Source organism: Canis lupus, chromosome 3, assembly GCF_048164855.1.
Source record: "Canis lupus baileyi chromosome 3, mCanLup2.hap1, whole genome shotgun sequence".
In the NCBI taxonomy this organism is placed as follows: Eukaryota; Metazoa; Chordata; class Mammalia; order Carnivora; family Canidae; genus Canis; species Canis lupus.
In genome coordinates, this window is record NC_132840.1 from 81,031,825 (window position 1) to 81,058,658 (window position 26,834).

General features: G+C 58.0%; 2 protein-coding genes across 10 annotated transcripts in view; both read left to right on the forward strand.

Annotated features, from left to right (window-relative positions):
- DCPS (decapping enzyme, scavenger) overlaps positions 1–1,581 on the forward strand; it is a 44,706-nt gene extending 43,125 nt beyond the window's left edge. For both annotated transcript variants that reach the window (XR_012028843.1, XM_072822659.1), the window contains one exon: positions 17–1,581. Coding sequence is in view for 1 of the 2 variants with exons in the window: in XM_072822659.1 (XP_072678760.1) it covers positions 17–85 (69 nt within the window). In the remaining variant the exon portion in view is untranslated. The remainder of the gene's footprint in view (positions 1–16) is intronic.
- Positions 1,582–4,693: 3,112 nt separating this feature from the next.
- Positions 4,694–26,834, forward strand: part of ST3GAL4 (ST3 beta-galactoside alpha-2,3-sialyltransferase 4) — a 31,890-nt gene continuing 9,749 nt past the window's right edge. For 2 of the 8 annotated variants that reach the window (XM_072822649.1, XM_072822650.1), the window contains exon 1: positions 23,340–23,478. The gene's annotated coding sequence lies outside the window, so the exon portion shown is untranslated. Of the gene's footprint in view, positions 4,798–14,366; positions 14,574–23,339; positions 23,479–24,206; positions 24,355–26,834 lie in introns of those variants that run through there. The other 6 variants (XM_072822651.1, XM_072822653.1, XM_072822656.1 and 3 more) reach the window with 6 other exon arrangements.

The window sequence follows — 26,834 nt, forward strand, 5'->3', positions numbered from 1 at the left end:
TGATGCCACTTTGCAGAACCCCATATCCTGTCTCCCCCGAGAAAACTTCCTGAGCAAGATCCAGTGTCCCTTGACCCCACCTTAACCAGCAAGCAAAGGCCAGCGCCTCTGGCAGCATGATCCATCTGTCCTGCATGTGCAAAGAATGCCTCTGTGTCGTTCCCACCCCCCGCCCCCCTGCGTGTGTGATGTGTCCCTGCCCTGCTGGAGCAGTGGTACAGGTCACCCTTCCCAGAAAAATCCTGGACGCGGCCACAACTGGCTGTCAGCCCCCAGTACTTGGCCTACTATCTCCTCTGCGTGGCCTGAGAAGGAAGGAAGCATTTTGGAGGCATGACTGCTATTGTTCCTTGGCTCCTCTCATTTTGCCCAAAAGTTTCCTCATAGAGCAAAACTGCCGAGTGTCGTGGATTTGTCAACATTCCTTCCTGAAGCCGAGAAAACATTCCGGAACAAGTTGGACATGTAAGCTCCGCTCTGCAGTGTCTCTGTTGAACACAGATCCCGGTACTGAGAAATAAATCAAGAAACATTTATGTACAAAGTAATATTTGAAACTGTTTCTCCTGTAATACTTCCACCTCCAAAACATTTTAGCCTGTCTCTTCCTGAATACACTGGTGTAGGCCTGCCAATTCTTCCTTCTCAGAAAGGGCAAAAATCTTCATTCCAAACATGTTAAATAATGTCCCTTTTTAAAGAAGATGGTAGTAATGGATCGTGATTGTTTTTAAAATATCCTCACTCAGCAAAATAAATGTTGGCAACCCTGTGTTTGTTCAAGTGCTATTACTAGTGAGACAGTATTAGCTTCTGAAATCTAATCTAACTTCAAACTTGAAGTTACCATGTTTTAACCATTTAAAGAATAAGCAGGGACTGAATCAGGTTTTTTTTTTCTTTATTCTTATTTATTTATTCATGAGAGACAGACAGAGAGGCAGAGACACAGGCAGAAGGAGAAGCAGGCTCCCTGTGGGGATCCCAATGCGGGACTGGATCCCGGGACCCCAGGATCACATCCTGAGCAGAAGGCAGAGGCTCAACCACTGAGCCACCCAGGGGTCCCAACTGAATCGGTTTAAAGTGTTTCTGAATTCAGTACACAGGGTTTGCACATCTACCCTACTTTTTTTAATAAGGGAGAATCTGGAGCTTATGATTTAGTGAGGACCACAGGCATTAATTACGCAGTCATTACAAGAGCGGTGAATGCTTTCAGAAAAGCAGAGGGGGCTGTGAGACCTTAGGCAAAGCGAAGCCAGATTTCTAGGCTAAACTTGATAGCTGAACGGCCTACACAGGCAGAGGCCCGGCAGTTAGGGAGACCATGGCCCGGCACGCTGGGACCTCGAGCCAAGCTTCTAGCGTGAGCACACGTGCCCTGGTCAGGGGGCGCCTGGCTGGCTCGGTCAGTTGAGTGTCTGCCTTTTGGCTCAGGTCCTGATCCTGGGGTCCTGGGATGGAGCCCCCATGTCTGGCTCTCTGCTTGTCAGAGAGACTGCTGCTCCCTCTCTGCCTGCTGCTCCCCCGTGTGTGCTGTCAAAAAAATAAATAAAATCTTAAAACAAAAAAAAAGAAGAAGAAAACTGACCAGTTTGTCCTTTAGGACCACGATGAAGAAATGAAGGTCAAAGCTAAGGGCAAGCATCCGAGAGGCAGTGTGGTCAGATGGCTCTGTCATAGACTCTGCACCATCCCCCAGGGAGGAGTGTGGGCACGTTGCATAACTGGCTACCAAATTAGGTATGAAAAGAGTGTCCACCATGAGGGGTTTGTGGGGATTAAAGAACATTTTGTGGACAGAGTAGAGACTGGGTAAATGGTAGCTATTTTTCTACTGTGAGAAGGACCACAGAGGATGTAACCAGAGATATTTGGGCTAGATATTAAAAAGAACTTCCTCCTTAGAAGGGCCCTGAAATCCTAGATTATGCGGTGGAGGCACAACAACCCAGTGACTTTTGGGCAAAAAGCAAACCATAAACTATCTGTGGTTAATTGATTGTGGCCCTACGCAGAGGCAAGGGCTACGCACAATGACTTCTTGGGATCTCTTCCAGCGTAAAGGTTCCTGGAATGCCTTGGCCTACCGGCAGGTTTCTAAGACTACAACAGTGATGTCCTCTGCTATTGAGAACCCTGGGAACAGCTCAGCTCTGTGGTCCGGCCATATAAATCTGATAAAAATAGGAGCTGAAATACCCTCCCAGAGTTGCTATTTTTAAAAGCGTCTGAGATGCTGGATTGGGTTTATTTCCTCCTCACACGGCATCTTGCTGTTCCCTCCTCCTGGTGGGCAGGATGCTAACGTGGCACATGTGAGGGACAGGAGCCAGAAGCCTGTGAGGCACATTTGTCGAGCGGCTCCGTGCCTCCTACCCACACCCACTGCCTGCCAAGGAGGAGCCTCCGGGGGCCAGGGCTTCCCCAGCCCGACATGCACCTGCCCCTGCCGTGCCCCTCGCTCCGCTGCCTCTCCCCTCTGCTCCTGAGGCCCCTCTGGTTGCCCCACTTCCTCCACAGTGGAGACGGAGCCAGAGAGGTAGAAGGAGGCAGAGGACTAAGGAATGGAAACAGCATGGCTCAAAAGGGGCCATAAATGCAGACCACTGCTTGTCAGTTCGTCTTGCCCTGTCCTTGGCGCAGGAAGGACAGTCCCAAGGAGCCAAATCCCAGCTTGCTCTGTCGCATTGCCTCTTCTTGCTTAGCGACTTGCAGTGTCTTGTGAGGGTGCAAGATGCTGGGTGGTGCTCAGAAGTTTCCAGAGCCCCCACCTGGGATCAAAAGGCACCAGAACTGCGTCCCTCCTGCTCCACTGATGATACGGCTTCTAGGCAGCTAGCTAAGCATCTGGTTGTGTCATTAAGAAACCGAAGGGGAAAGATTATGAGTAAGCACATTGTGGCCTAAGGGGAGGAGTCAGAATAACAGCTTCTGGGCACCCAGTGACCAGGCCTGGGATAAGCTAGGGGAGGGTTGGGGAAGGGGGGGGGGGGCTGAATACTCCTATAGGCTAGAGAAGGGATGCCACTTGCATAACGTAACACACGCTTACACAGCACGCTGTACTCTCAGAGCAAGTTCCTGTCCACTACCTAATTTAATACCAACAATACCCTTTGACTAAACATAAGTCATTTCCACTTTTCTTTATTTAGTAAGAAAACTAAAGCAATTTAGGGACAGAGGTAGATTCGGGAGTCGGGTCTCCAGGAGTGAGTTAGTCCTTCAGTTCTACTCGCTGGCCGAGTGAAGTTTACGTGGGTCACAGCAAGAAATGCAAACTGTGTTTAGATCTGTGTTAGATCTCAAAGAGTTAGCAAAGTTGAGGATTCTCAGTTTAGCTCGGCCAGACTCACCTACGTGCTTTGACTCTCTTTGGGCCAGTTTTCCTGGCTGTTACACACAGAGGATATCCCCATTTTCCCTTGACTTGCTCAGGGCAAGGACTTTGGTTACTGGATTCTTTCCACTTAGCTTAGTTCAGGCCTGGAGCTGGCACGAGGTAAGTATTTGTTGACTGAATGCTTGACAGACCAAGTCAAAGGCACCACTCAAACATAACTGAGTCAGGCATCGGTGGAATGCACGAAGAACCTCTGTGCGAGGTGTGATCGAGAATGGAACAGTCACCTGTGGAAGAACCCAGAGGCCGACTCTGTTCACCCAAGCCCTCCCACAGAGCCTCCGGAGGTATCTGTTCTCAGCAAATCAGCCCCCCAGTTTCATCTGAAGTGAACCTGGAGCTGGCGCTCCTCTGAAGCCCCTGTGCACTTGCTGTTACTCACGCCTCACGCTTAGTCACATCCTGTCTTGCCTTACCCTTGAGCAGAAGTCCACTGTGAGCATCCCCTCCGAGGCTGCACGGTAAGCTTCCTGGAGACAGGCACTGGGTCTCAGCCTTTGCTCGAGCGGCTGGAGCCACGAGTCGCCCGCCGGAGGGAGGAGCCGCTCACCTACTAAGGAGAGGGCCCGGAGGGCCGGAGGGCCGTGGACTTCTCCACTACTGTTTCTGGGCCTGCGCACTTCCCAGGCTTGCTCGGGGGTGCCCGAGCCCAAGCAAGTAGGGTCTGGAGCCCGGCTGGGTCGCCCCTGGCGACAGGATGCCTGGCGCCTTCTCTAAGGAACAGAAACCGAGCAGCTTTCTCCAGGCCAAAGGTGTGCAGAAGAGGGGTGCCGAGGGTGCAGCCTGGGAGCTGCAGGTGCAAAGGCCCAGGAGGGGCCCGGGGAGGGCGGGGCTCCCGGAACCGGCGCCCCTCTTGCGTGCCTCGCTTGGCCGAGTGATGGAGGGACGCGCTCACCACGTGGGAGAGCGGAGAACCCTTTGTCGGGGCTCATTGTTCCCAGGAGAGTGTGCGGGGCTGCGCCGGCCCCTCCGCCGTGGCTCCCGCGCCCCCCCGCCCCCGCGGCCCCCGCGGCCCCCACCCGGCCCAGGCCCGCGGGCGTCGCCCCCGCCCCGCCCCGCCCCGCCCCGCCCCGCGCCCCAGCGCCCCAGCTCTTCCTCCTCCGCCGCCGCCGCCGCCGCCTCCCCGCCCTTCCTCCGCCCGCTCCCCGGAGTCGGCGCCCCGGCCGTGTGCGCAAGCGTGTCCGGCCCCTTCCCCGCCCCCGCCCGGGCCGGGCCCCCGCCTCCCCGCAGGCGGCCTCGCCCGCTGCCAGGCCGGCCCGCGCCCGGGACAGGGACAGGGACCGGCCGAGCCGCGCCGTCGCCGCCGCCGCCGCCGCCGCCGCCAGCCCGCGCGCCTAGCGGATCCAGCCCCGCGCCGCGCCCCGCCCCGCCCCGCTCCACCCGCGGGGGTGAGTACGCGGCGGCCCACGGGCCCGGGGGAGGGGGGAGGAGGGGAGGGGAGGGGAGGGGAGGGGGGGCGCCGCGCCGACCGGTCCCTGGGCCCCGCGCCCTCCCCGCCGCGCCCCGCGCCCCCCGCCCCGCGCCCTCCCCGCCGCGCGCCCCCCGCGCCCCCCGCGCCCTCCCCGCCGCGCCCCCCGCCCCGCGCCCCCACCCCCGCGCCCTCCTCGCCGCGCCCCCCGCCCCCCGCCCTGCGCCCCCCGCGCCCCCCGCCCCGCGCCCTCCCCGCCGCGCCCCCCGCCCTGCGCCCCCCGCGCCCCCCGCCCCGCGCCCTCCCCGCCGCGGCGACGGGCACTGGGCGGCCGGCACGTGGGCGCAGCGCGGGGCGGGCCGGGCCGGGCCGGGGCGGCCGCAGCCCCGGACCCCTTTCTCGGGAGGGTTTTCGCGGGAAGCCGGTGCTCTGCCCTGCCGCGCAGCGAGCGCCCCGGGATGGTCCTTCTCCCCGGAAAGTTTGCCGCCCCCACCCCGCGCCCCGCGCGCGGACGCGTCCCCGCCCTCAGCATCCTCCGAGCGCCGGCGCCGGGCACAGCCGCCCCGTGGAGTGCGGGGGTCCGCGGGGGTCCGCGGGGGTCCGCGGGGGCTGGAGGAGATGACAGGCTGCGCCGGGCACCCGTGTGCGGGAGTCGCAAGGTCGCGGGGCAGGCCCGGGGTGCAGGACAGCGCCCCGCGTAGTGGGGTCTCCGGGCCCAGGCCGTGCCTCCGAGCCGCCTGGGGGCGGGGGGCGGGGGGCGGCTGTGCCCCGGTGCCCTTGCCCGCAGCCACCTCCTGCCCGCCCGGAGTCGCCGACATGTCTGCCAGGACTGCCCACTCGGCTCGCAGTCTCGGGGAAGCTGGGTCCCGGCGATCCGAGGCCTCTCTGTGGCGCCCACCGGGTCCCCCGGGGCCCGGCTTAGGGGGCTCCCGCCGCAGGGCTGGGGGCGCTTCTAGGCCGCGTGCAGGGGCTCAGCCGCGCTGGCCCGACCTCACGGCCACCCCCAGGCCGGCACCCCTCGGGCGCCCCGGGGAAGCCTGTGCTTCCCACGGCTGGAGGCCGGCGCGCGTGGAAGCCAAGTTGAGGCTGAGTTAGTCCCCGCGGAGCCCCGGGAGCCCTGGGAGCCGGCCTGCTCTGCTCAGGCCGCTGTCCCCGGCCTGCTCCCCCCGCCTTCTGGGGTGATTTCAAATAACGTTCATCTGCATTAAGTGCTTTGAAAGGTGCCTGCCCCGAGGAGGAAGCGTGTAAGTGCTGCTGGTAATGTCCCTCCCACACTCTGACCCTCCAGAGCTGCCCCGTAGGCCCAGACAGGGTGCCCGGGAGGCGCCAGCTACTCGGGAGCCTAGAACATCACCTTGTGGGGTTTTGTTTTGCTTCTCCTCTTTGCCGGAGCCGGAGCCGTGGGCGCGCTGACCTTGCTCTGCTGGAGCGCTCCCTGGGACCCCTCGCTCAGCATCATTGCCCTGCGTGGGGGAGCTCCGCTGCCCGGTGGGCCCTGGGTTTCATCTCGCAGTTGCAGGAGAGTCGGGGCCAGCTGCCCCCGCGTCTCCCCAGGCCACGCTGAGGGGGGTAGGAGGGGAGCATAGCTGGAAGAGTTTGGGAAGGCAAAGTACGAGAATCGCCTGTCTGAACGCGGGCTCAGAGGGCCTGTGTCACTCAGGCGTGGGTTACTGCTCAGGACAACAGGGACCCCCTTTCCTGCGGGCCGAGGCCCAGGCCATGGAAGCCCACTATGCCTTCTGGGCTGTCTTCCCTTCTCTCCCTCACCACCTTCTCCATCCAGAGCAGTGACTCGCGCCCCACTCCTCAGAAACAGACTTGTTTGGCCCCTCCACCCTTCCAGCCCTCTTAGGATCCAGTTTTCTGGGTAGAACCAAGAATCCGATCCTTTCTGGAACTGTAACAAATCCTGGAACCCTTCGCCAGCAGGAGCAGAGAAGTGGGACCCCCTCTCTCTGTTCCAGCTTAACCTGTGGCCATTCTGTGGTTATCTCACCCTGGCCTGGCATCTGCCTTCCATTTTGGGGCGCCCTCTCGGACCCTGCCTGGGCACATTCTCTGGGTCTCACCTCGGAGCGGCTACCCCATGGACCCATGAATTCCTCCTCTCAGAATGGCTCAAAGGCTCACACCTTCTGTCTCCGGGAAGGAGTCACTCTACCTTGGAATAATACAAAATGGTTCCAGCCCACAGGGGAGGGAGAGCTCCAGCCTCCTGAAAGGGACCCTCCGGAGCCCTGTCACAGAGCATTCCAGGGGCTGAGGGCCAGCTCTGCAGCTGGAGAGCAAGGCAGGCACCAGAACCCGGCTGAGCTCCCGAGCCCCGGGAGATGGAGCCTGGGCCCTGGACAGCAGGGTGGTCGGGTAGCCAGCGGGGGACATCCAGGACTTGGCCCTGCGTGCCCACTCCTCAGCTGCCCTGTGGTTAGACATCTCCCTCTGCAGCAGCCAGCTGGTGCTTCCCTCACCCCTGGGCCCCCCCTTCCTTCTCAGGGTCTGGGACCTTGACCTGAAACTTCTGGTTTCCTTGAGAAAATGACGAGGGTAGGCTTTTTGGAGGCTGTGGTCATTTGCTGACATCTGTCCTTTGCTCCCTTCCCAGAGGTGCTCAGCCCTTCGGCATGAGTGTTCTGAGGGCCCCTGGGTGGGCTGCTGGCCATCCCTGGCCTCAGATTCACCCCCGACCTCTGCTACATTCCCACCGTGTGTGTGTGTTTGTGTGACATTATTTATGCTAACAGATGCAGGAAGTGGTTGAATGTCGCTGCAAGTGGGAGCAGCGATGTGTTGATGCCTGGGACCCAGCCAGGTGCCACAGGGCTTCCGATTGGTGCCCCTGAGCCCAGCAGGGGCTGAGCTCTGCCACCGGGTTGCATGGGGTCGATTGCTTTTCAGGATGAGAGGGGCCAGCAGCATCCAGAACTGCAGGTCTTCTTCTAGTTTTGGCCCCTTGCCTGGGACCCGGAGACATACAGGCAGCTCCTGACACTGTTTCTGCCCACCCCACCGCTGCTGCCCTGTGTGCAGGAAGATAATGTGACGACTCTAGAATCTGAGGCCGTCGCTCCTGCCCAGCGGGGCAGAGGTGCTGCTGCTAGAGCTGAGGGGAGGTGTGGGCCACCCAGAGCCGCCAGCATCCACCTAGGCCTTGAGTGTGGCAAGGCCCAGCTGCAGAAGCCCAGAAGCAGGTGTCCCTGTGTGGTAGGAGGGTGTCTTCCTCCTGCCTGGAGTTTCCCGCTGCAGCCCAGCTGAGTGGGCCAGGCACTCCGGGGTCTGGCTTTCCCGGGTCCAGTGGAGAGGACAGGACCCGTTTGCAGCGCGCTGGGCCCACACACTCTTGTTTCTGCCTTGGATCCAACCCTCCTCCAGGGTGTGGGTTCCAGGGGCTGCCGCAGTGCTCCTCGTGTCCTCTGTGCCCTCTGCCCTGTGTCCTCTGCCTGTGTGGCCTCCGTAAACACCTGTCATTTTCTTTTTTTAAGATTTTATTTATTTATTCATGAGAGACCCAGAGAGAGGCAGAGACACAGGCAGAGGGAGAAGCAGGCTCCATGCAGGGAGCCCGATGTGGAACTCGATCCCAGGACCCCAGGGTCACACCCTGGGCTGAAGGCGGCGCTAAACCGCTGAGCCACCCGTGGCTACCTAACACCTGTGCTTATAATTAAAAAAAAAAGACTTAGCAAATAACTCAAGCAAGCACCTACCCTTTGTCGGTTAAGCACATACTAAAAGCCTGGGCCCATAAGCATAACGAGAAAAAAAAAGAAAAGGTGTGCCCTACACGTTTGTATGGCTTCACATAAGCCTCCCACACCCATTCATTCAGCCTATTTATTTTATTTTATTTTATTTTATTATTTTTTTAAAAGATTTTATTTATTTATTCATGGGAGGCACAGAGAGAGACAGAGACACAGGCAGAGGGAGGAGCAGGCTCCCTGCAGGGAGCCTGCTGCGCCACTCGATCCCAGGACCTTGGGATCAAGGCAGATGTTCAACCACTGAGCCCCCCAGGCGCCCCCGTTCAGCCCACTTATAAATGAGTACGTGGAGGCTCTGCACGTTGGAACTTTGGCCAAGGTCGTAGATCATCAACAGGGACGGTTTGGAAACCTGCCCTTCCCGGCTGCACTCTTCACTGCTCCCCTAGGCTCTCCGCACCCCTCCTGGGCCTTGGGCCCCTGAAGAGGCTCAGAGGTGTGAAGGGCTTCTCAAGGCCACAGTGTGCTGGTGACAAGGCCAACCACAACCTCAGCCTCCTGGTTCCCAGCCCAGAGCCCTTGGCGCTGGCCCGAGCCCCACACGTCGCCCTGCCCGTCGGGGCTCCCTTCCCCTCAGGGTGCGGGTCAGCACTTTGCTGGGGAGCCCTCTGTGGTCCTGCAGGGCAGGGCAGGGCTGGCCGGGCGGGCCCCCTCCCTCCCCGCCCTGGCCCTCCCAGCCCCTCCGGCCCCCACCTCTCCGGCTTTCCCCCCTGTAATTGCTTCCATCTGGCCCGCCTAGCTGCGGGCTCCTAGTCCTTTGGAAATGCGGCTCCCCGGCAGCCGCCCACAGGAGGCCTCGTCCACCGACTGTGGCGACCCGTGGGGAAGGGGAGGGCCCTACAGGCCCGAGCTGCCGGGGTCGGGCCTCCCCGGGTTCCCGCTCCCGGGTCCTCCTGGACACACCGGCCTGGCCTGGCTCCCGGGGAACTCTCGTCTGCTAGCGGGGAGCCTCCCTCCGCCTCGCCCACGGGCACCCCTCCCACCCAGTATCCTTGGCCTCTTGCAGGTGACTCAGGTCTGGGTGAGGGAGGCCTGGTTGGGAGGGACAGCGGGAGGGATGTGGGGTCCGGCAAGGGCACGCTCTGGGGACAGGAGCGAGCGAGGGCCCGGGAGCCCTGGACAGGTGAGAATGGGGCCTGCCTGTTGCCTCGGTCCGGGGCATTGACTCGGCGGCGGAGCCAGCGAAGCATCCTTCTATTTTGTGTCGATAGAAAATAAACCCCGCACGTTCTCGCAGTGCACTGGATGCTCCGTTGACTGCCTTGCCTGGGGCTCTCTGGAGGCCGGGAGGGGAGGGTGCCGGCTGGAGAGTCCCGGGAACCTGCTTCTGCCCTTGGAGGGGGCACGTTCCCTATCCTGGAAGATGCTTCCGCGTAGACCGGGTGACCTTCACGGGGACGGTCCGAGGGGCACGTTCGTGGTGTGGAGCGGGTTTGAAAACTTTTAAGGTATTTTCTTCACTGAGATCTTAGGATTTTAGTGTGACCTCCAGGAACCTGCCTGTCTTGTTCGCTGCTATACTCTTCATGCCTAGAATGATTTATAGCAAATAATAAGTGCCTGGTAAATATTTGATAAATGAATGGAAGATGTAGCTTGGGTTCTTTGTGTGTGTGTGTGTGTGTTCACTGTGTTCCCTGCTCTTCTTCCTCCTTTTCTTGGGGCCACGGAAGAAAGCTGACCTTCTGACAGGTGAGCTGTTTGTCAGAGGAGGGCCTGGCTTGGCAGCCAACTGTCTCGCTTCCCCCACCCCACCCCAGGGCCTCTCGGGGCGCTGTCTGCCCCCCCAGGAGGGCATACCCATTGTCCTACCCACCCCGGACCCTTGCTTGCTCCCCTCTCCCCTCCTCAGCCCAGTCTTTGCGCAGCCTGGTCCTAATCTCCCCTCCAGTCCTGACATCTGTCCTCTCCTCCACTCGGGCCCAAGAGAGGTGTCCGCAGAGCTGGACCCCCCCAGTGTTCTCTCAGGAGGAGGGGTTCGCCCTTGTTCTTGTTTCAACCGAACTATTGCACTTTGCTTTTCCATATTGGGTTTCCACATAAAATTTCATTTCAAAGTAGGACAGAGGGTTTCCCGGCCTTCAAGAGTTTTATTTGAAAACCCCCATTCAGCCCCATTAAGACTTTTATTTTCCCAGTAGCATGCCCCATGGGTTCTCACCTCCTCCTGTCTGCTCCGTCTGTCCCCCCACTATGGCTTGGGTGCCATTGGTCACCACCTGCCTAAGTTGTGAGTGTCCTCCCACCTCCAAGCTGAGGCTCTGCTCTGGGAAGCCCGCTGGGCCACCCGGTGCACGGCCACGTCCTCCCACACGCCCCACTGCCCTCGGGTCCCCACTCCTGCCACCTGCCGGGAGGGGTGTGGGGGGAGAGGCACCACGTTCGTCTCCTTTCTCAGCTGCCTGGCCTTGGGCCCCCAGTTTCCTCCCCCGAGGAGCTCAGGCTTCTAGACAGGAGGGCATTTCCAGGGACACCCCAGTGCGTGCAGTCCAGTACTCTGCACGCCGGCCGCTTGTCTTCTGCGAGGTGGGGCCCAGACACTGAGGAGTGTCAGACGGCTGGCCCAGCAGCCAGGGGCAGGCTGCCCGGCCGGAGCCAGCGCTGATGGCGCCCTGTCTCCTCTCCGTCTGCTCCCAAGCATGTGGGGCCTGTGACCTCGGGCAGGTGTCAGGTTGTTAACAGTTCTCCATCAGCACGCCTGTGAATTGGGCTGTGGCATCTTTACAGGTTTGGGAGGCACAAGTGAGGTAAACATTTGCAGGTTGGGAGAAGCCTCAAATGTCACCCTAGGGCAGGACCCAAGATTGTGGGTGTTCCGGGCACCTGGCACTACCCTGGCACCTGGCACCGCGCTGGCACACAATAGCCGCTCAGCAACTGTTGTTTTGGCAGATGAGGTTGCTGAGACTCAACAGGTAACCTGCTGCCCAAGGTCCCCAAGCGTCTCTCCGCACAGGCAGGTGATGGTCTCAGGAGTTACCCTGGGTCTCTCTGCCCCTCTGTCCAGCCCCTGCCCCCATCTCATTCCTTCTTCTGGGGTCCTGACATCATCTAGGCCGGATGTACTCCAGGCCCCGAGGACGGGGACGGGGATGGGCGAGGCTGGAGCCCCGGGGTCATGGCAGGTGGAGGACCGGGTGGCCTAGGACGTGCTCTGGAAACGTCCCCTGCCATCCTGCTTCTCCTGGACTGGCCCTGTCCTCCGAGGGGATTCGCTGGGGCCTGGTGGGGGAGAGTGTGTCCTCCCCGGCTGTGTGGGCCCTGCTCCCCACACCACTGTCCCACTTCTCCACTCGGCGGCTCCTTGCTCCTTTTCTTCCTTTTCCTTGTTCTGATCGTTTTCTGCCTCCATTTCTTTCCTCTACCTCCCTCTCCCTTCGCATCTGACACCTCTTTTTTCCTCTGGTGTCATCAGGGATCCCCCACTCCCTTGCCTCAACGTCCAGGACGAGGCCTGCTCAGGAGCGCCTGCTGTTGCTGGCGGTGCCAGCATTGCGGGGGGGTGGGGGGATGGGGGGGGACAGGTTCTTCAACAGTCGGGCTTGGTGAGGGACGGTGCCAGCCCAGAGTAAGCTCAGAGGAAACGTAAACTCTGCCGCCTGGGCCCTCACCCACCTCCCTGGACCTCGTCCTGGCCCGGAAGGTGGGAACTGTCCCGGAGCCAGAGGGTCTCCGAAGAAGGCCTGGCTGGTGGAGCTTGTCTGCCCTCCGCCCTCCCCGCCTCTCCCCGGAGCCCCGGCTCTTTCCCCAGAGGTACCTGCTGGGATGCAGGAGGCTGGCCTGAGCGGGAAGAGCCTCCGTCCAGAAACCTCCACGGCATGTCATGCTTGGGCCGGTGTGTGTGCGTGTGGGCGTGCAGGCTGTGTGTGGACGAGTGTGCACACGGGTGTGCATGGGCATGCATCCCTGTGTGGGCCAGAGCACGGTGGGCCCGTGTGGGTGTGTGTCCCCCCTCCCGGGCCTGTCACCGCGCGGGCCGGCTGCTAGCCTGGAGCTCTGCTGTCTGCGGTCTTTGTGCCTCTGCTTTGCACGGGGCTCTGTTCCGTCTTGGGGGCCAGCTGGTCCCCTGCTGTGGTCCCACGCCATGATGACTGATCTCTGGCCACCCATTTAGCCGCCCAGGGCCCCAGGGCCAGCGTTTGCCCCCCACCTCCCCAAATGGAGGCGTGGGGGGGCTTCCTGCCCAGCCTCTCCACTCTGCCAAGGCGGAGGGAATGGGGAACAGCTGCGTTGGCCGATTCCGGCTCCGTATGGATTTGGTTTGACAACAAAGCTCCCTCTGTGTTGTTCTCAGGCCCCTTACATAACCCGAGGGTGGGGAGTGGGGGGAGGCAGGCAGGAGGAGGTGGAGATGGGGACAGGGAGACACCAGGACAGGATGGCCGCGAAGGGGACCGGGACCGACCGGGACTGGGGAGGGAGAGGGAGAGAGCGAGACGGTTGGGAAGGAGAGAGAGGAGGACCCTACAGTGTACAGGAAGGAGCCGATCTCTAGGTCTTGGGACTCTCGCCCAGTTGGTGCCTTGTCTTCCTCTCCTGGAGCCCCACCCACCAGCCGGACCACTGAGGAGGGGCTGGGGCTCTGTGGGGCGCAAGGGTTTGGGGCTGGACCTGAGAGGCCACCCTGGCCCCACCCTGTGACTGAGCACTTTGCATAATGAAGGGAGTCATTCTCTTCCTTTGCTCTTGGGCTTCCATTCACTGCCCCAGGGCCCCTCTGATTTGCCCTGTTGGTGGAGGCAGCCACCCTGTCCCCTGTCCCCTGTCCCCTGTCAGGCTGCTCGAGGCCCGCCCAGCCTCCCTGGCCTGCCCAGCTCCAGACCCTCTGCCCACCCCAGCAGGGCCCAGTGGCCTCGCACTGCCCCCACCCCCTCAGTTCTCTTCTCACCATCACTATCCCTGCAGCTGTCCAAATAGAGTGAGAAGAAAATGTTCTCTTACCGGAACAGCTGGACTGACAGGCTGGGAGGCCAGGTGAGCTGGCCAGGCTTGGGGGCGGGAGGTGCCCGGTCCCGGTTGCCCTGATCCTGCCAGCTCCCCGGCAGGAGAAGATGGACACTTGGCGGAGGGCAGGACCGGGGCCTCCGTGACCGAGTGGTCCCCTGGGTTTTCTCAGGGTCTGTGTCTTCCCCGGGTCTCAGTTTCCCCAAGTTCTTTCCTGGCGCCCAGGCTTCCTTGAGAAAAGCTTCTGGATTCTCCATCTGGCCCTAGGGGTAGTGCTTGTCCCCTGGATCATCAGGGCTGCATTCTTCTAACCTGAAGCCCAGGAGGACTCCTCGGAGGGCCGGGGGAGGAGCAGCTGGAGAGGCCCCAGATTTTCCTCATTCTGGCATTTGGCTTGACCGCTGGCACCGCCCTCGGTTAGACCTAAGGGCCTGCCCCAGAGGTATCCTGGAGGACCTGAGCCCTAGCTCTGCGGCCTGGCGTGGGCGAAGCCCAAACCTGCTGAACAAGCCCTGCACTCTGGAATCCTCAGTCCCCAGGCCCCGACCAGTCTGTGCCTCTTCCTCCCACCTCCTCCCCCAGGTCTGGGCGCTGGGATGATCCTGAAATCACTAATGCCTCAGGGCCAGGGACAAGGAGGCCTGCATGGGGCCTGGGGATGGCTCGGGGAGGGCCCAGGATTTCTGGTCTGTGTGTGGGTGGGCCAGGAGGACGGTCCCTCTCCCACCATTCAGGGTCAGGGTTAGGTGACCCTGCAGAGCCCAGGCCGGAAGGATGGTGAGTGAGGCTGTGAGGGTGCCGGGCGGGAAGATGCCCTCCACTGGGGCAGCTGCTAGGCCCCAGGCTGCCCCGGGGCGCCCTCCAGCCCTGCTGGGGACATCCTTATGGGGCCACATGTCTCCCTCCTGTTTCCTTTCCTGCATCCCTGGCCCGAGTGCCCACCTCCCCAAACTCTGGGCATGACAGGAGTGGGGCTCCCTTGCCAGGAGCTGGGCTTGGCCCCGGTCCCAGGGCCAGGAGTCCAGGGTTGCTCTTCACCCAACTTTCAGAGGTAAGGAGGTCCCCAGAGGGCTGGCTCAGCCACTCCTCGCTCCTCTGGAAGCTCGTGCTCCCTGGCTGAGAGCTCCAGGGACCTGCAGCCTGACAAACAAACTGGGCTGGAGCGGGCAGGAGCTGAAGCCCAGGGGCAGAGCCCGCAGCCGCAGGATGGGGGACGAGAGCGCCCTGGCGGAGGGGGTCCAGCAGGCCCCAGAAGCCGTATGTTGGTGGGGGGTAGCGGGCTGGGCTGGGCTGGGATGGGCTGGGCAGGAAAGGAGAAGGAATGAGGGGTGCGTGCCGCTGTGGCCACGCGTGTGCAGGGGTCACTGCGGTTAGTGCCGGGGCTGGGGGTGCCTGTGTTCCAGCGGAGGTGGGTGCGCTTCTGTAGGGATGCGTTGTAGGTTTCTGAAGCAGGAGGGTCTGAGCAGACTGGAGCAGGGTGGGCTTGGGAAGGGGTTCCCAGTCTTTCTGGTGCCTCCCGGTGCTGGGTTGGGGAGGCTGCTTGGCCCCACCTTTCCCCTGTGGGGGAGCCCTGGGGGCGCAGGTGGCCCTGGCTCATTCTGATGACCTGGGCAGCCGGCATTCCCGCCTGCTGGGCTCTGGGCCCGCCCCAGGGACCCGTGCTCACCCGGGGGTGGGGGTCTCCACCTTCCCCAGCAGCACCTAGCACGCTCGCCAGCCCTCCTTTTACCCCAGTTATTAACCTTTGCTGGAAGGGTCGGTTCCCCGAGAGTCTTACTGATGTGAAACAGTCTTAAAAGGGCCCAGCCTGCTGGCTTCACCCTTCCCAGGGGACAGGCTACCACAGGAAATGGAGGCTCGCTTTTCTTCCTTCGTGGTTTCCTTGGTCTTCTAGAGTCCCACCGGGTGCTGGCCTGCCCGTCTTCGCACATTCAGCCCTCCCTCTTTTCCCCACAACCCCACCTTCAGCGCCTCTAACTCCCCTGCGCTCCTACTAGGAATTCGGGGGTGGGTCCTCCCCTGTTGACACCCTGAAACCTCCACGTTCCCAAACCACCGTGGCAGCTCGTGCAGCCAGGGGAGAGAGGGTCCCCTGCTGTCCCCAGCCATGCTGAGAGCCACTGTTCTGGGGCCAGAGCGGGGAATTTATTCACCTCCCTGGAGGTCCCAGGACTGAACATTGCCCCGTACTGTCCCTGCTTGGGGACTTTAGGAGGACCTGCCCTGGAGAGGAGGTGACGGCCTGCAGAGGGAACATCAGGAGATGAGTGAGGAGGGCTACTGCTTCTGGAGCTGCTATGGACAGGGGGTGCTGCCTGGGGGCCGGGGCCCACGTCGATGCCTTTGGGATGGCTACCCCGGGGGAGTCCAGCAGGGCCCCGGGCACCTTCTCAAGGACATGATGTACTCAGAGAGAGAGAGAGGGCGGCTCCTCCAGTGAGGCCTGCTCCCCGTCTCCCACCCAATGCTCCCCGTCTCCCAGCAGTGCACCTAGAGTCTGGCTAGCACGTGGGCCTGAGTTTACTGCGGGGTGGAGTCGGGATGGCAGTGTCTGCCCTCCCCCCCCCCCCCCCGCCCCCAGACAGCTACATGTGTCCTGTGTGGCTTGTGCCACGGACCGGCAGCCAGGAGGAGAGGTGAGCACGGTTGTGGTTGTAGCAGCAGGTGGGAGCTGCGGCTGTGAGCCCTTCCCTCCGCTGGGATGGGACAGACCTTGAGTGGAGCCGAGCTCCCACGCCCTGGGGCAGGCCCAGCCAGAGTCCCTTCAGCTCCCATTGCCAGGTGCCTGGTGTCAGCCTGTCCTGTCCTAGGGCTTCAGGCTCTCAATCTCAGGATGGCTTTCGAGGCTCATGCACTTCCCAGAACTTGCCCTTGTGACCTGCGTGTCACGGATGAGGAATCTGAGGCACTGACAGATGTAGGACCTTGCCCGGGGATGCCCGGCCTGTGACTGCAGAGGCAGGCTTGGACGTCAGGTTTGTGTCCAGCTCCTTTTCCTCCGCCTGCAGATGCTAAAGGTGCTTGGAGGTCTGGGGAGGGGTGGCTGGGGTTTTGGCTCAGACCAGCCCTCTGGGGAAATGAATAAGGAGGACATGAGGTTTCCTGGGTAATAGGGCATCTTCCAGCCTGGAGCCCTCTGGAGACCACACCAGCTTTGCTGGCTTACGATAGCAGCTCACGTTGCGTGGTCCAGTAGCCCCGAAGCCAATAGTGATTAAGGTGGGTCAAAGGTGGTAACAGCCGCCTCTGCCTTTGTGGTTGGTGATAAGGGTATGCTTGTGAGCGCAGCACGTGTGTTTGGCAAGAAGCATGGCACTTGGTGGGTCGGCATGCTCCCTGGTGCCTTGGGGGCTCAGGTCTTTGCAAAATAAGGGTCTGAGATGCTTTAACTTGATGAAACTTTCGGTCCCACACTTGTTCCGGCCCCCACTTGTTCTGCTCATTGGCTCATTCATTTAGACATCTGTTCATTTTGGGGCACCCGGGTGGCTCGGTGGCTGAGCGTCTGCCTTTGGCTCAGGGCGTGGTCCCGGGGTCCTGGGATCAAGTCCCACATCGGGCTCCCTCTGCCTATGTCTCTGTCTCTCTCTGTGTGTCTCTCATGAATCAAAAAGTAAAATGTCTTTAAAAAAAAGAAAAAAGACATCTGTCCATTTCAGTACCTGTCAATTACCTACCATGCCACAGGTATTACATTTGGAGATACTGGGCACCCTACAAAGTCCTTTCTTAGGGTGTACAGATTCATGAGTACAGGAGATAGCGTGGTGTCACTGCTACAAAGGAAAGAAGATGGGGTAAGGGGGGTGTGGGGGGAGAGGGGACACTCCTGGACTGGGTAGTCGGGACCCTGGGTTGGGGGGAGCATGGATGGGAGAGTGGCCAGGACAAGGGCAAGCCAGGGAGGGGGGTCCGGGCTTGTGACTCCAGATCCCACACCATTTACACTGGAGTCACCCCCTCCCCAGACAAGGGCTCCGATGTGAAACTGTTGGCACTGACTGCCCGCCCCCCGACCCCGTGGGGTCCTGCCTCATTCTCTGATGGGGGTCGGGGTGTGTGGGGGGGCGTGCAAGCTAGAATGCTTACCTCTGGGGGGAGGAGGGTGTGTTTGGGAAGCACTGGGGAGGCCCCGGGCCCTCCGGGACTTTGTCAGTTCAGCGGATAGGCATTCGTGCATCATGTAAGGCTCGGTGTTTATTTCTTTTGGTCTCAGAACCGACTAAAATATATATATATACTATTTCTATTTATTTGTTTGAGAGAGAGAATGAGTGAGCACGAGTGGGGGGCTGGAGGAGAGGGAGAAGCAGACTCCCCGCTGAGCAGGGAGCCCAACTCTGGGCTCGACCCCAGGACCCTGAAATCACGGCTGAGCCAAAGGCAGTCGCCCAACTGACGGAGCCCCCCAGGCGCCCCCCAAAATACTATTTCGTAAATGATGTTTTGGTCCACCCCACCTTCCGGACAGTCGCAACCTTGGGGTTCTGCTTCGGCGCAGGAAGGAGGGGGCCAGGTACGTCCTGGCCTTGCCAGGCTCCTTCCAGATGTCTGCTAACCAGGCCAAGGACAGACCGGCGGCGGGCTCTGCCTCCACCCTGCAGCGGGTGACCTGGCCTTAGTGGCGCTAAGTGGCCGAGGCCGAGGCAGGGCGGCCGGTGAGGTGTGGGCCGGGGCCTGGCCGGGCAGCGGGCCCTCCTCGGGCGCGGTGGGGGGCAGACGCAGAGCCTGGGGGCCTGGGCCAGTGTCACCCTGAGTTGTGCTGCACACTCGGAGCCCTGACACAGCCAGGACGCGGGGGACAGACGGGGCCAGAGTGGAGTCTGGTCAGCTGTGGCCCGCCCGCAGCCACCCCCTGGCTGAGCCCCCCGGGATGGAGCGGGAAGCACAGCCTAGTGTCTCCTGCTTCCAGTCTGATGGCAGAGGCTGCCTGGCGCAGCGCTGTCCCACTGCAGTGCCATGGGAGCCGCATGGGCAAGCCCCTTGTGTAATTTTAGAATCTTAAAAAATGGGGGACGCCTGGGGGGCTCAGTGGTTGAGCATCTGCCTTCAGCCCGGGGCGTGACCCCTGGTCTGGGATCGAGTCCTGCATCAGGCTCCCTGCAGGGAGCCTGCTTCTCCCTCTGCCTGTGTCTCTCCTTCTCTTTTCTGTGTCTCTCGTGAATAAATAAATATATTTTTAAAAAATCTTTAAAAAAATGTTCAGTTGGGCCACCTGGCTGGCTTAGTTGGAGGAACATGCCAGTTTTGATCTCGGGGTTATGAGTTAAAGCCCCACATTGGGCACACGAAATTACTTGCAGGGAGCCCAATGTGGGACTCGAACCCGGGTCTCCAGGATCACTCCCTGGGCTGAAGATGGTGCGAAACTGCTGAGCCACCCAGGCTGCCCTTAAATAACATTTTAAAAGATGTTAAATTAACCACATTTTTTAAAAAGTAAAAAGTAAAAAAAAAAAAGATAAAAAAAGAGATGAAATACATTTTAATTATTTTAATTATTTTTATTTTTTTTTAGATATTTATTTATTTATTTATTTATTTATTTATTTATTTATTATAGACATAAAGAGAGAGAGAGAGAGAGGCACAGAGACACAGGCAGAGGGAGAAACAGGCTCCATGCCGGGAGCCTGATGTGGGACTCGATCCCGGGACTCTAGGATCACGCCCTGGGCCAAAGGCAGGCGCGAAACTGCTGAGCCACCCAGGGATCCCCTAATTTTATTTATTTTAATACATATTTATTTTAAGCCTGTATGGCCAAAATATTATTTCAGTGCGTGATTCATATAAATACTTCTTTTTTTTTTAAGATTATTTATTTATTTATTCATGAGAGACAGAGAGAGAGAGGCAGAAACACAGGCAGAGGGAGAAGCAGGCTCCACGCAGGGAGCCCGATGTGGGACTCGATCCCGGATCTCTAGGATCACACCCCTGGCTGAAGGTGGCGCTAAACTGTGAGCCACCTGGGCTGCCCTATATAAATAATTCTAGATGTAATGGTTCACTTTTTTTTTGGTACCAAGTCTTTGAAAATCTGGTGTATAAAAAAAAAATAGAAAGAAAATCCGGTGTACATTTTCCACCTACAAGAAACCTCAGTGTGGACCAGCCACACGCACGGCAAGTACTCCATAGCCACGTGTGGCTGGCACCGCCAGGGCGACGGGGCAGGGCTGGTGGTGCCCACTATTTTCAGAAGAGGCATCTGGAGGCCGTATTGGTGGTGACCTGAGTTCAAGCCCCAACTCCAATAGTGCCTTTAGCTTTGGCCTCTTGGGGCCAAATTCGTCGACTCCTGGGTGGGATGTCTGAGGAAGGAAACCTGCCCCAGAGCCCCCTGCCTGGGAACCTGGAGCAGATCCACAGCCACAGCAGATTTTTCCTTTTCCTATCCCAGCTATTAGTCTGTACTGTTGATTCTCGACTCTGTCACACAGCTTCAGCCTTCTTCCCCAGAGAATGGAATTCCAAGCGTCTACCCTACCCGGGCAGACACCAGAAATATGATTTTCAAGTGGTTTGCTCTGGTGTCTTGTGACTGGCAGCTGATAAAGTGGATGATACAGTGTTTCTGTACAGGAGGCTGCAGTGCTGGGCCGATCGGGGTGTCTGCTGGGTGCGGGGGCAGCTTGTGGACCCCAAGGGTAGGGAACAGAGAACGTTCTGTGCTTCAGTGGGAAGCCTATCAAGCCCCTCTTCCTCCAAGCCTGGATGGCCAGACACATGGTCCCATCTGCCCACTCATGGGCCTGGAGGCAGTTGGCCAATTACTCAGCCCTCTGCTGTCTCACGTGAGCTGAGCCCAAGGCAGACCTCACTCCCCACTGGGTGTGCCGTGCACTGATAGGGAGAAGGCAAAGTCTGCCGGCTTTGTCTAGCCAGGGGTCGGCTGTGTGTCTAGCCAGGGGTCGGGCCAGAGGGGATGGAGCGAGTAGAGGACTCATTGTTGCTGCCTCTTCCTCTCTTGCTCCAGTGACGTCCCTGTTGAATAGATCCATTTTATTAACTTGGTGGATTTGTATTGAGAGCCTACTGTGTGCCAGGAACTATTCTAGACATTGGTGATAGAGCAGGGAACAAAAAGGGGAGGGCGATCAGAAATGTTGGGTGTGTAGGGAATTTTTGATGGCAGGTAGTGAAGGTGAATAAAGAGATCAATGAAGAGATGCCAAGGCCCTGTCTCTGTCCTGTCCAAGGAGCCCAGGGAGGGTTTTTGATGATGTAGGTGACTGACCTGCTCTGGAGAATTGCAATTAGTTGGCCATCTGCACCCAAGAGCGATTGATTGAAGTAGGTTATAGCCCTACATACCCCCAGTGGCCTGTGTCATCATCTTGCCTTACCTAGTGATTGTATTAGTCACATTAACTTCACAGTCCAGCTCGAAACCCCTCTGGAAAATGCGCAGAGGACTCTGAGCTGGGAGGAAACGCTGTGGACTAGCTGCCACCACGGAGATTCACCCACCTTGACCCTAGATTCCTAAGGGGAAATGTGTGTAAGCAGGTGTAGTACAGTCCTGCTTTTAGGTTCAAAAGGGTAGTCACACGAGTTCAGGGCCCGGGAGGCCTGACTTACTAGCTGAAGGATTTTAGTTCCGTGCCAGGGGTGTGATGCGATGGCAGGAAAGTGAGCACAGCCTTAGCCAGCATTCATGGAGGTCTGGTGTCCAGATGGAGGGCAGTACTAATCCTGTGGATACAGTTGCATGCATTGGAAGCATGCTGGAGAGCTTCCAGAGGAGCCCCAGGCTGTAGCTGCGGATAGAGACTGTGTCTCATGAGGAAGCTGCCTGAGAAGGAGCACGGAGGCTGCTTGTAGCTGTTGTAAGCATTCGAGGGACTTTGATCTGATAAAGGGCTGACTTCCTTCGCTTGCTCCGACTAAGGGCAGCAGGTGGACAGTTCCAGCGATCTTGGAGTCTAGGGAGCCAGTCCTTCACAGGAGGCTGTTGAGGCAGTAGGGGGTGGGGGTCAGCCATATGGGCTCTGGAGCTAAGCAGCCCGGGTCCCAGTCCTCGTCCTCACTAGCTCTACACCCCTGGGCAAATTGCTGACCCTTCTCGCACACTGGGTCCCCGCCTGTACGTTGGAGGTCGTGATTGTGTTTAACTCGTAGGGTTGAGATCATACTTGGACAGTCCTTAAAAGTGTCTAGCAGAGCAGTTCTCGGGCATTTGGTAATGTCTAGAGACAATTTGGTTGTCACAACTGGGGACTGGGATTCCTACTGGCATCTAGTGGTAGAGGTCAAAGATGCTGCTAACATCCCGTGGTGCATGGACAACCCCTCACCACAGTGACTTATCTGGTCCCTAAAGCAGTGGCCATGGGGTGGGGACCCTCCTGGTATCCCACATGGTCAGTGCACTGTACATTTTAGTAATTAATAAGGGATGTAATATGTGTTTAATCTCGTTTTACTGCTTGTGTGTTGGATGTTTACAAAACATCGGCTACCTTCCGAACTCTATAATAGAGTCTGAAAATATAAAGACGTCTCCCAGACCACAGAGGTCATAGTCTCAGGGACAAGATACAAAACACATAATAATATAATATAAAATTATATTATGTGATAAAGCATCTTGTGTAATCCAGGTACTCTGATAGACTCTTGGTATAAACAAGCCTCCAATTTCAGAGGTTAGAAGATAGTGGGCAAGACATGAAAAGTAGTAATTACATCATCTGAAATGATATTACCTGTTAAGTGCCAGAAGCACGTTATAAATGATATTTTGTGGGAAGACAAACATTGGTTGCTTAGAAATGTCTGAAAAGACTTCATAGAGGAGGAGCCCTTTGAGCTGATGCTGGATTGAGGTGGTTCTTGTGAATGGGTTGCGGGGGCTTAGGATATAAATCTTGCTGCAGAGGTGGGAAGGGAGGAGGGGGAAAGGCAGCTCTGTGCCGTGCTTGGGAAGAGGGTAGGAGGTGCATCTCCAGTGCACATGGCCCAAGGGTGAAGGGTCTCGATTGCTGCTAAGGAGCTTTGGCTTGTCGTTTAAGGGATGGAGAGCAATTGAGGCAGGAGGGTGGTTTGATCCAAATTATTTTTTAGAAGACTTCCATGTTGGCAGTTCCAAAGAAGGGGGTTAAATGAGTAAAGACTTTTGACAAAGAGACCAATTAAGAAGCAGGTAAATTGGGATGGGATCTAGACTTGGGGTGTCTCAAGAAGAGGAGATGGAGGACTATATTCTAAAGTGTTTCTGAGGCTCTTGACCATGTGGTCTTCGTGCTATGTCTGGGTTTTATTTTATTTTATTTTATTTTATTTTATTTTATTTTATTTTATTATTTTTTAAAAAACAGCTACACCTAGCATGGGGCTCAGACTAACAACCTTGAGATCAAGAGTTATTTGCTCCTCCAAATGAGCACGCCAGGCACCCGTCAGCTGAATTTTCTAAAGCCTTACATCCCCAGTGCCTCCCACAATGCCGAGCATTCAATAGGAGCTCAGTGAGCACTGGTTGGAATGAGGAAATAGGATAGAATCGGTCATATTTAGTACCTGTTTAGTAGGGAGGGCGTGAGGGAAGACAGATGTTGGAAGACTGAGTTTCTGATAATGTGGGGCCCAGAAGAGGGGGAACAGGGAGAAACATATCCAGTTGGCACGTGTTAAATTTGAAGAGTTAATGATCATCCAGTTAGGGACCTGTAACAGGAAATAACTAGGATGGACTCTGGGGAGGAATCCAAAGGTCTGAATCATTAGGGTGGGAGTGGTGGACAGATATCTGAAAATGAATGAACCCTGGCCAGGGAGAGCAGGGGTTCAAGGACAGATCAGCACTTAAAGCAAGTGAGGAGGGATTGTGGAGAGGTAGGAGGGAAGCAGGGCAGAGTCCTGACCCAGAAGCCAAGAAGTGGGCATCCGCCGACAGTATCAGGCTTCAGAGTTGGAAGAGTGAAAAGAGACCTTCTGCAGGTTTGAGGGTGAGGAGGCCCCTGATGTCTTCCGCAGGAGGAGGCATTTCTGCCTAAAACTGAGGTTGAGAACCGGGGTGGCGGGGGCGGCGGGGAGGAGCAAGTGGGCATCGCCCGGATGCAGAAGTCTGACCACTGGCGGGAAGGGTGGAGATGCAGGGGTGGCTGGGGGAGGCCGTAGAGGCCGAGAGGGGCCTTGTTTCCTTTGAGGAGGCCGGAGAAGTACCTTTGTTGGAGAGGAGTGAAGGAGAGAGAGTGGGAAGAAACCGGGCAAAGGGGGATCACTGATCTGAGCAGCGGACCTCGGTGCCCGGGCAGAGGGGTTGCGGGGAGCAAGAGGGGCAGCCGAGCCCGAGGCGGCAGGCAGGCAGCTCCAGTGTCTCCCTACAGAACTGAGGGACGGTGACCTCGATGACACGACTTGTTCGGGGTCTCTGAACCAATCAGAACGGGGCCTGTGCTCCCCCCTCATTGGTCTTCCCAGACCCCTTCTCAGAGACGTTCAACCATAACCCTGTGATGGGCCCCAGGGCGCAGAGAACCTGGCATCACGCCGTGGCCTCCGGGGGACAGGCATTCTGTTCCTTGTGCTTCAGCAGGTACCTGCTGTGTCTATGCAGCGTGAAGCATGGATGAGTGTCCACGCAGCATGAGGCACGGTGGGCCCTGGTTCTTCACTCCGTGCCCCCGGGCTGCCCTTCGGCGAGGTCTGGGGTGGTGCTCGCAGGCTCACTTCAGCAAGGGACACTGGTGTTTGGCAGGCTTCCTGCCCTGGGGTCAGCCTTGCCTGGTGTGTTGGGGGAGCTGGTCTCCCCGGCGGCTGGTGGCAGGCTGGGGCTGCTGCTTGCAGGACGTGAGTGGATCCGATCCCTGCTGTCTAGCCAGGTACTGTCCGGTGACTTTTCTCGCGCCCTTTTGCACCCGGAGGCCCGGTCAGTGATGTGGGACGGCCAGCTGCTGGGAGAAGGCTGTCGGTGGGCCCCAGGGAGCAGCCACCCAAGAAGCCCGTGCCCCGAGAATGTCAGCAGCTGCTGAGCTATGGTCTTGGCCGGGCCCAGCCAGGGGAGGGGGGCAGGCTGATGTAATCCCCGCCCGGGTGTCTCGGAGCAGGCGCTAAGCCCAGGCAGTCTGCTTCCCACAAACCAGCACAGTTTGGGAACAGAGACCCGCCAGTGCAGGCTTTCTGGGGAAGAGGGCAGAGAGGGCTCCTTGCCTTGTTGCTCGGGATCTGGACTGGTGAGCTGCGTTCACCTCCCACCGCCAAGGGTCTCCTGCGCCCAGGTGAGGCCTGGAGGGTGGCCGAGCGTGTGTCTTTCAGTTACCCTGGAGCTGGCTCTACGTGGCGTTTTCCACCCTGGCCTTGTGGAAGGGAGGTAGGGGTGGTGGTTTCGGGTTTGGTTTTCACTTAGGAATGCCTGGGTCCTGCCTTGAACCAATTAAGTAAAAATCTTGGAGAAGGGACCCTAGGCATCTATGTATTTTGAAAGTCTGTATTCTGAAGGGCACCAGTGTTGTGACCCTGCTGGTATAAAGGGAACTGCCACGAAATGAAGGAAATCCTGGTCCCGAAGACTGAGAAAGAGTGGAGGGTAGGAGAGGGTGTGGCTCATAAAGTCAGCAGATGTTAGGGCTGGAAGGATCCTGGTGTGGAGCTTTGCAACACAATAATGCGGTCCAAGCCTAGCAGCAGGGCACCACCTGGGAGTTGGTAAGAATTCACATCCACCCACACCCACTGAGTCAGAATGCACACATCAGAGTGTGAGCACCCTGCTCTGGCCATCATCCAGACATCTGCATTGTCATCCTCCTCAGAGATTCTGAACCCAGGCTGCAGGTTAGAATCACCTGAGGTGCTCGAACAAACTCCAGGGCTGGGCCGATCACTTCAGGTCAGAATTCCTAGGTGTGCGACTCAGATGCTCTTGATTATTTGTTATTTTTTAAATGTTTTAGCACCCCAGGTGAGTCTCCTGTTCTGTCAAGGTCAAAAACATCCACTTGAACCAGTGTTTCATTCATCAGGCGATCCTATTCAAATGTAGATCCCAATTTTGTAGGTCTGGAGGGACCTGAAATAATGCGCGCACGTGTGTGTCTTTTTTTTAATATTTTATTTATTTATTAATGAGATACACACACACACACACACACACACACACACACAGAGGAGGCAGAGACACAGGCAGAAGGAGAAGCAGGCACCATGTAGGGAGCCTGATGTGGGACTCGATCCCAGGTCTCCAGGATCACACCCTGGGCTGAAGGCGGCGCTAAACCGCTGAGCCATCCTGGCCACCCTCTCTCTCTCTTAATTTTAAGATTTATTTATCCATTTGAGGGGTGCCTGGGTGGCTCAGTTGGTTCACGATCCTGATTGTGATCCCAGAGTCCTGGGATCGAACCCCTTCTCCCTCTGCCCCTTCCCTTGCTTGTGCATGCTCTCTCTCTCTCTCAAATGGATAAATAAATCTTTTTTTTTCTTTTAAGATTTTATTTATTTATTTGAGAGAGAGTGAGCGTGCACAAGCGAGGGGAGGGGCAGAGGGAGACGCTCTCCAGCAGACTCCCCGCTGACTGCGGAGCCAACATCTCATGACCCTGAGATCATGACCTGAGCAGAAATCTGGAGTCAGACACTCAACTGACAAAGCCATTCAGGCGCCCTGAGATTATGCATTTCCTTTTTTTTTTTTTTTTTAAGATTTTTATTTATTTATTCATGAGAGATACAGAGAGAGGCAGAGGGAGAAGCAGGCTCCCTGTGAGGGGAGCCCGATGTGGGACTCGATCCCAGGACCCCGGGATCACACCTTGAGCTGAAGGCAGATGCTCAACCCCTGAGCCCCCCAGGCACCCCGAGATTATGCGTTTCTAATAAGGTGGCTAGTGATGCCCTTGGTGCTGATCTGATAAATATACTTGGGGCTGCAGATGCCTCTTAGGCTAACTTCCCAGTTTTACAACCAGATAAATTGAGGGTCAGAGAGGGAGAAGTGACTCCCCCGAGGCAACCCAACGTGCAGTCAGTACTTCCTGAGCAAGGGCTAAGGCCGGGCAGGGTGCTGGCTAGCAGGGTGCTGGCTACCAGAGCAAGACCCACTTCACCGCCACCCTCACAGGGCTCCAATTCCAGTGGGGAAGGCGGAGAGAAAGCAAGCCAGTGAGTAAGCTCATTGCAGATGGGAAGTGCTTTGGCCCGTGCCAGGGTAAGGAACCACTTGGCAGTGGCTGTAGGTAGGTAGGTACCGAAGAAGGCAGGCGAGCCACTTGGGGAAGAGCGGTCAGGGAAGTTACTAGAACCCTGACTTGCGTTGGCGTCTTCTAAGTACAAATCCAGAACTCTACGGGACAGGGTCACCCTC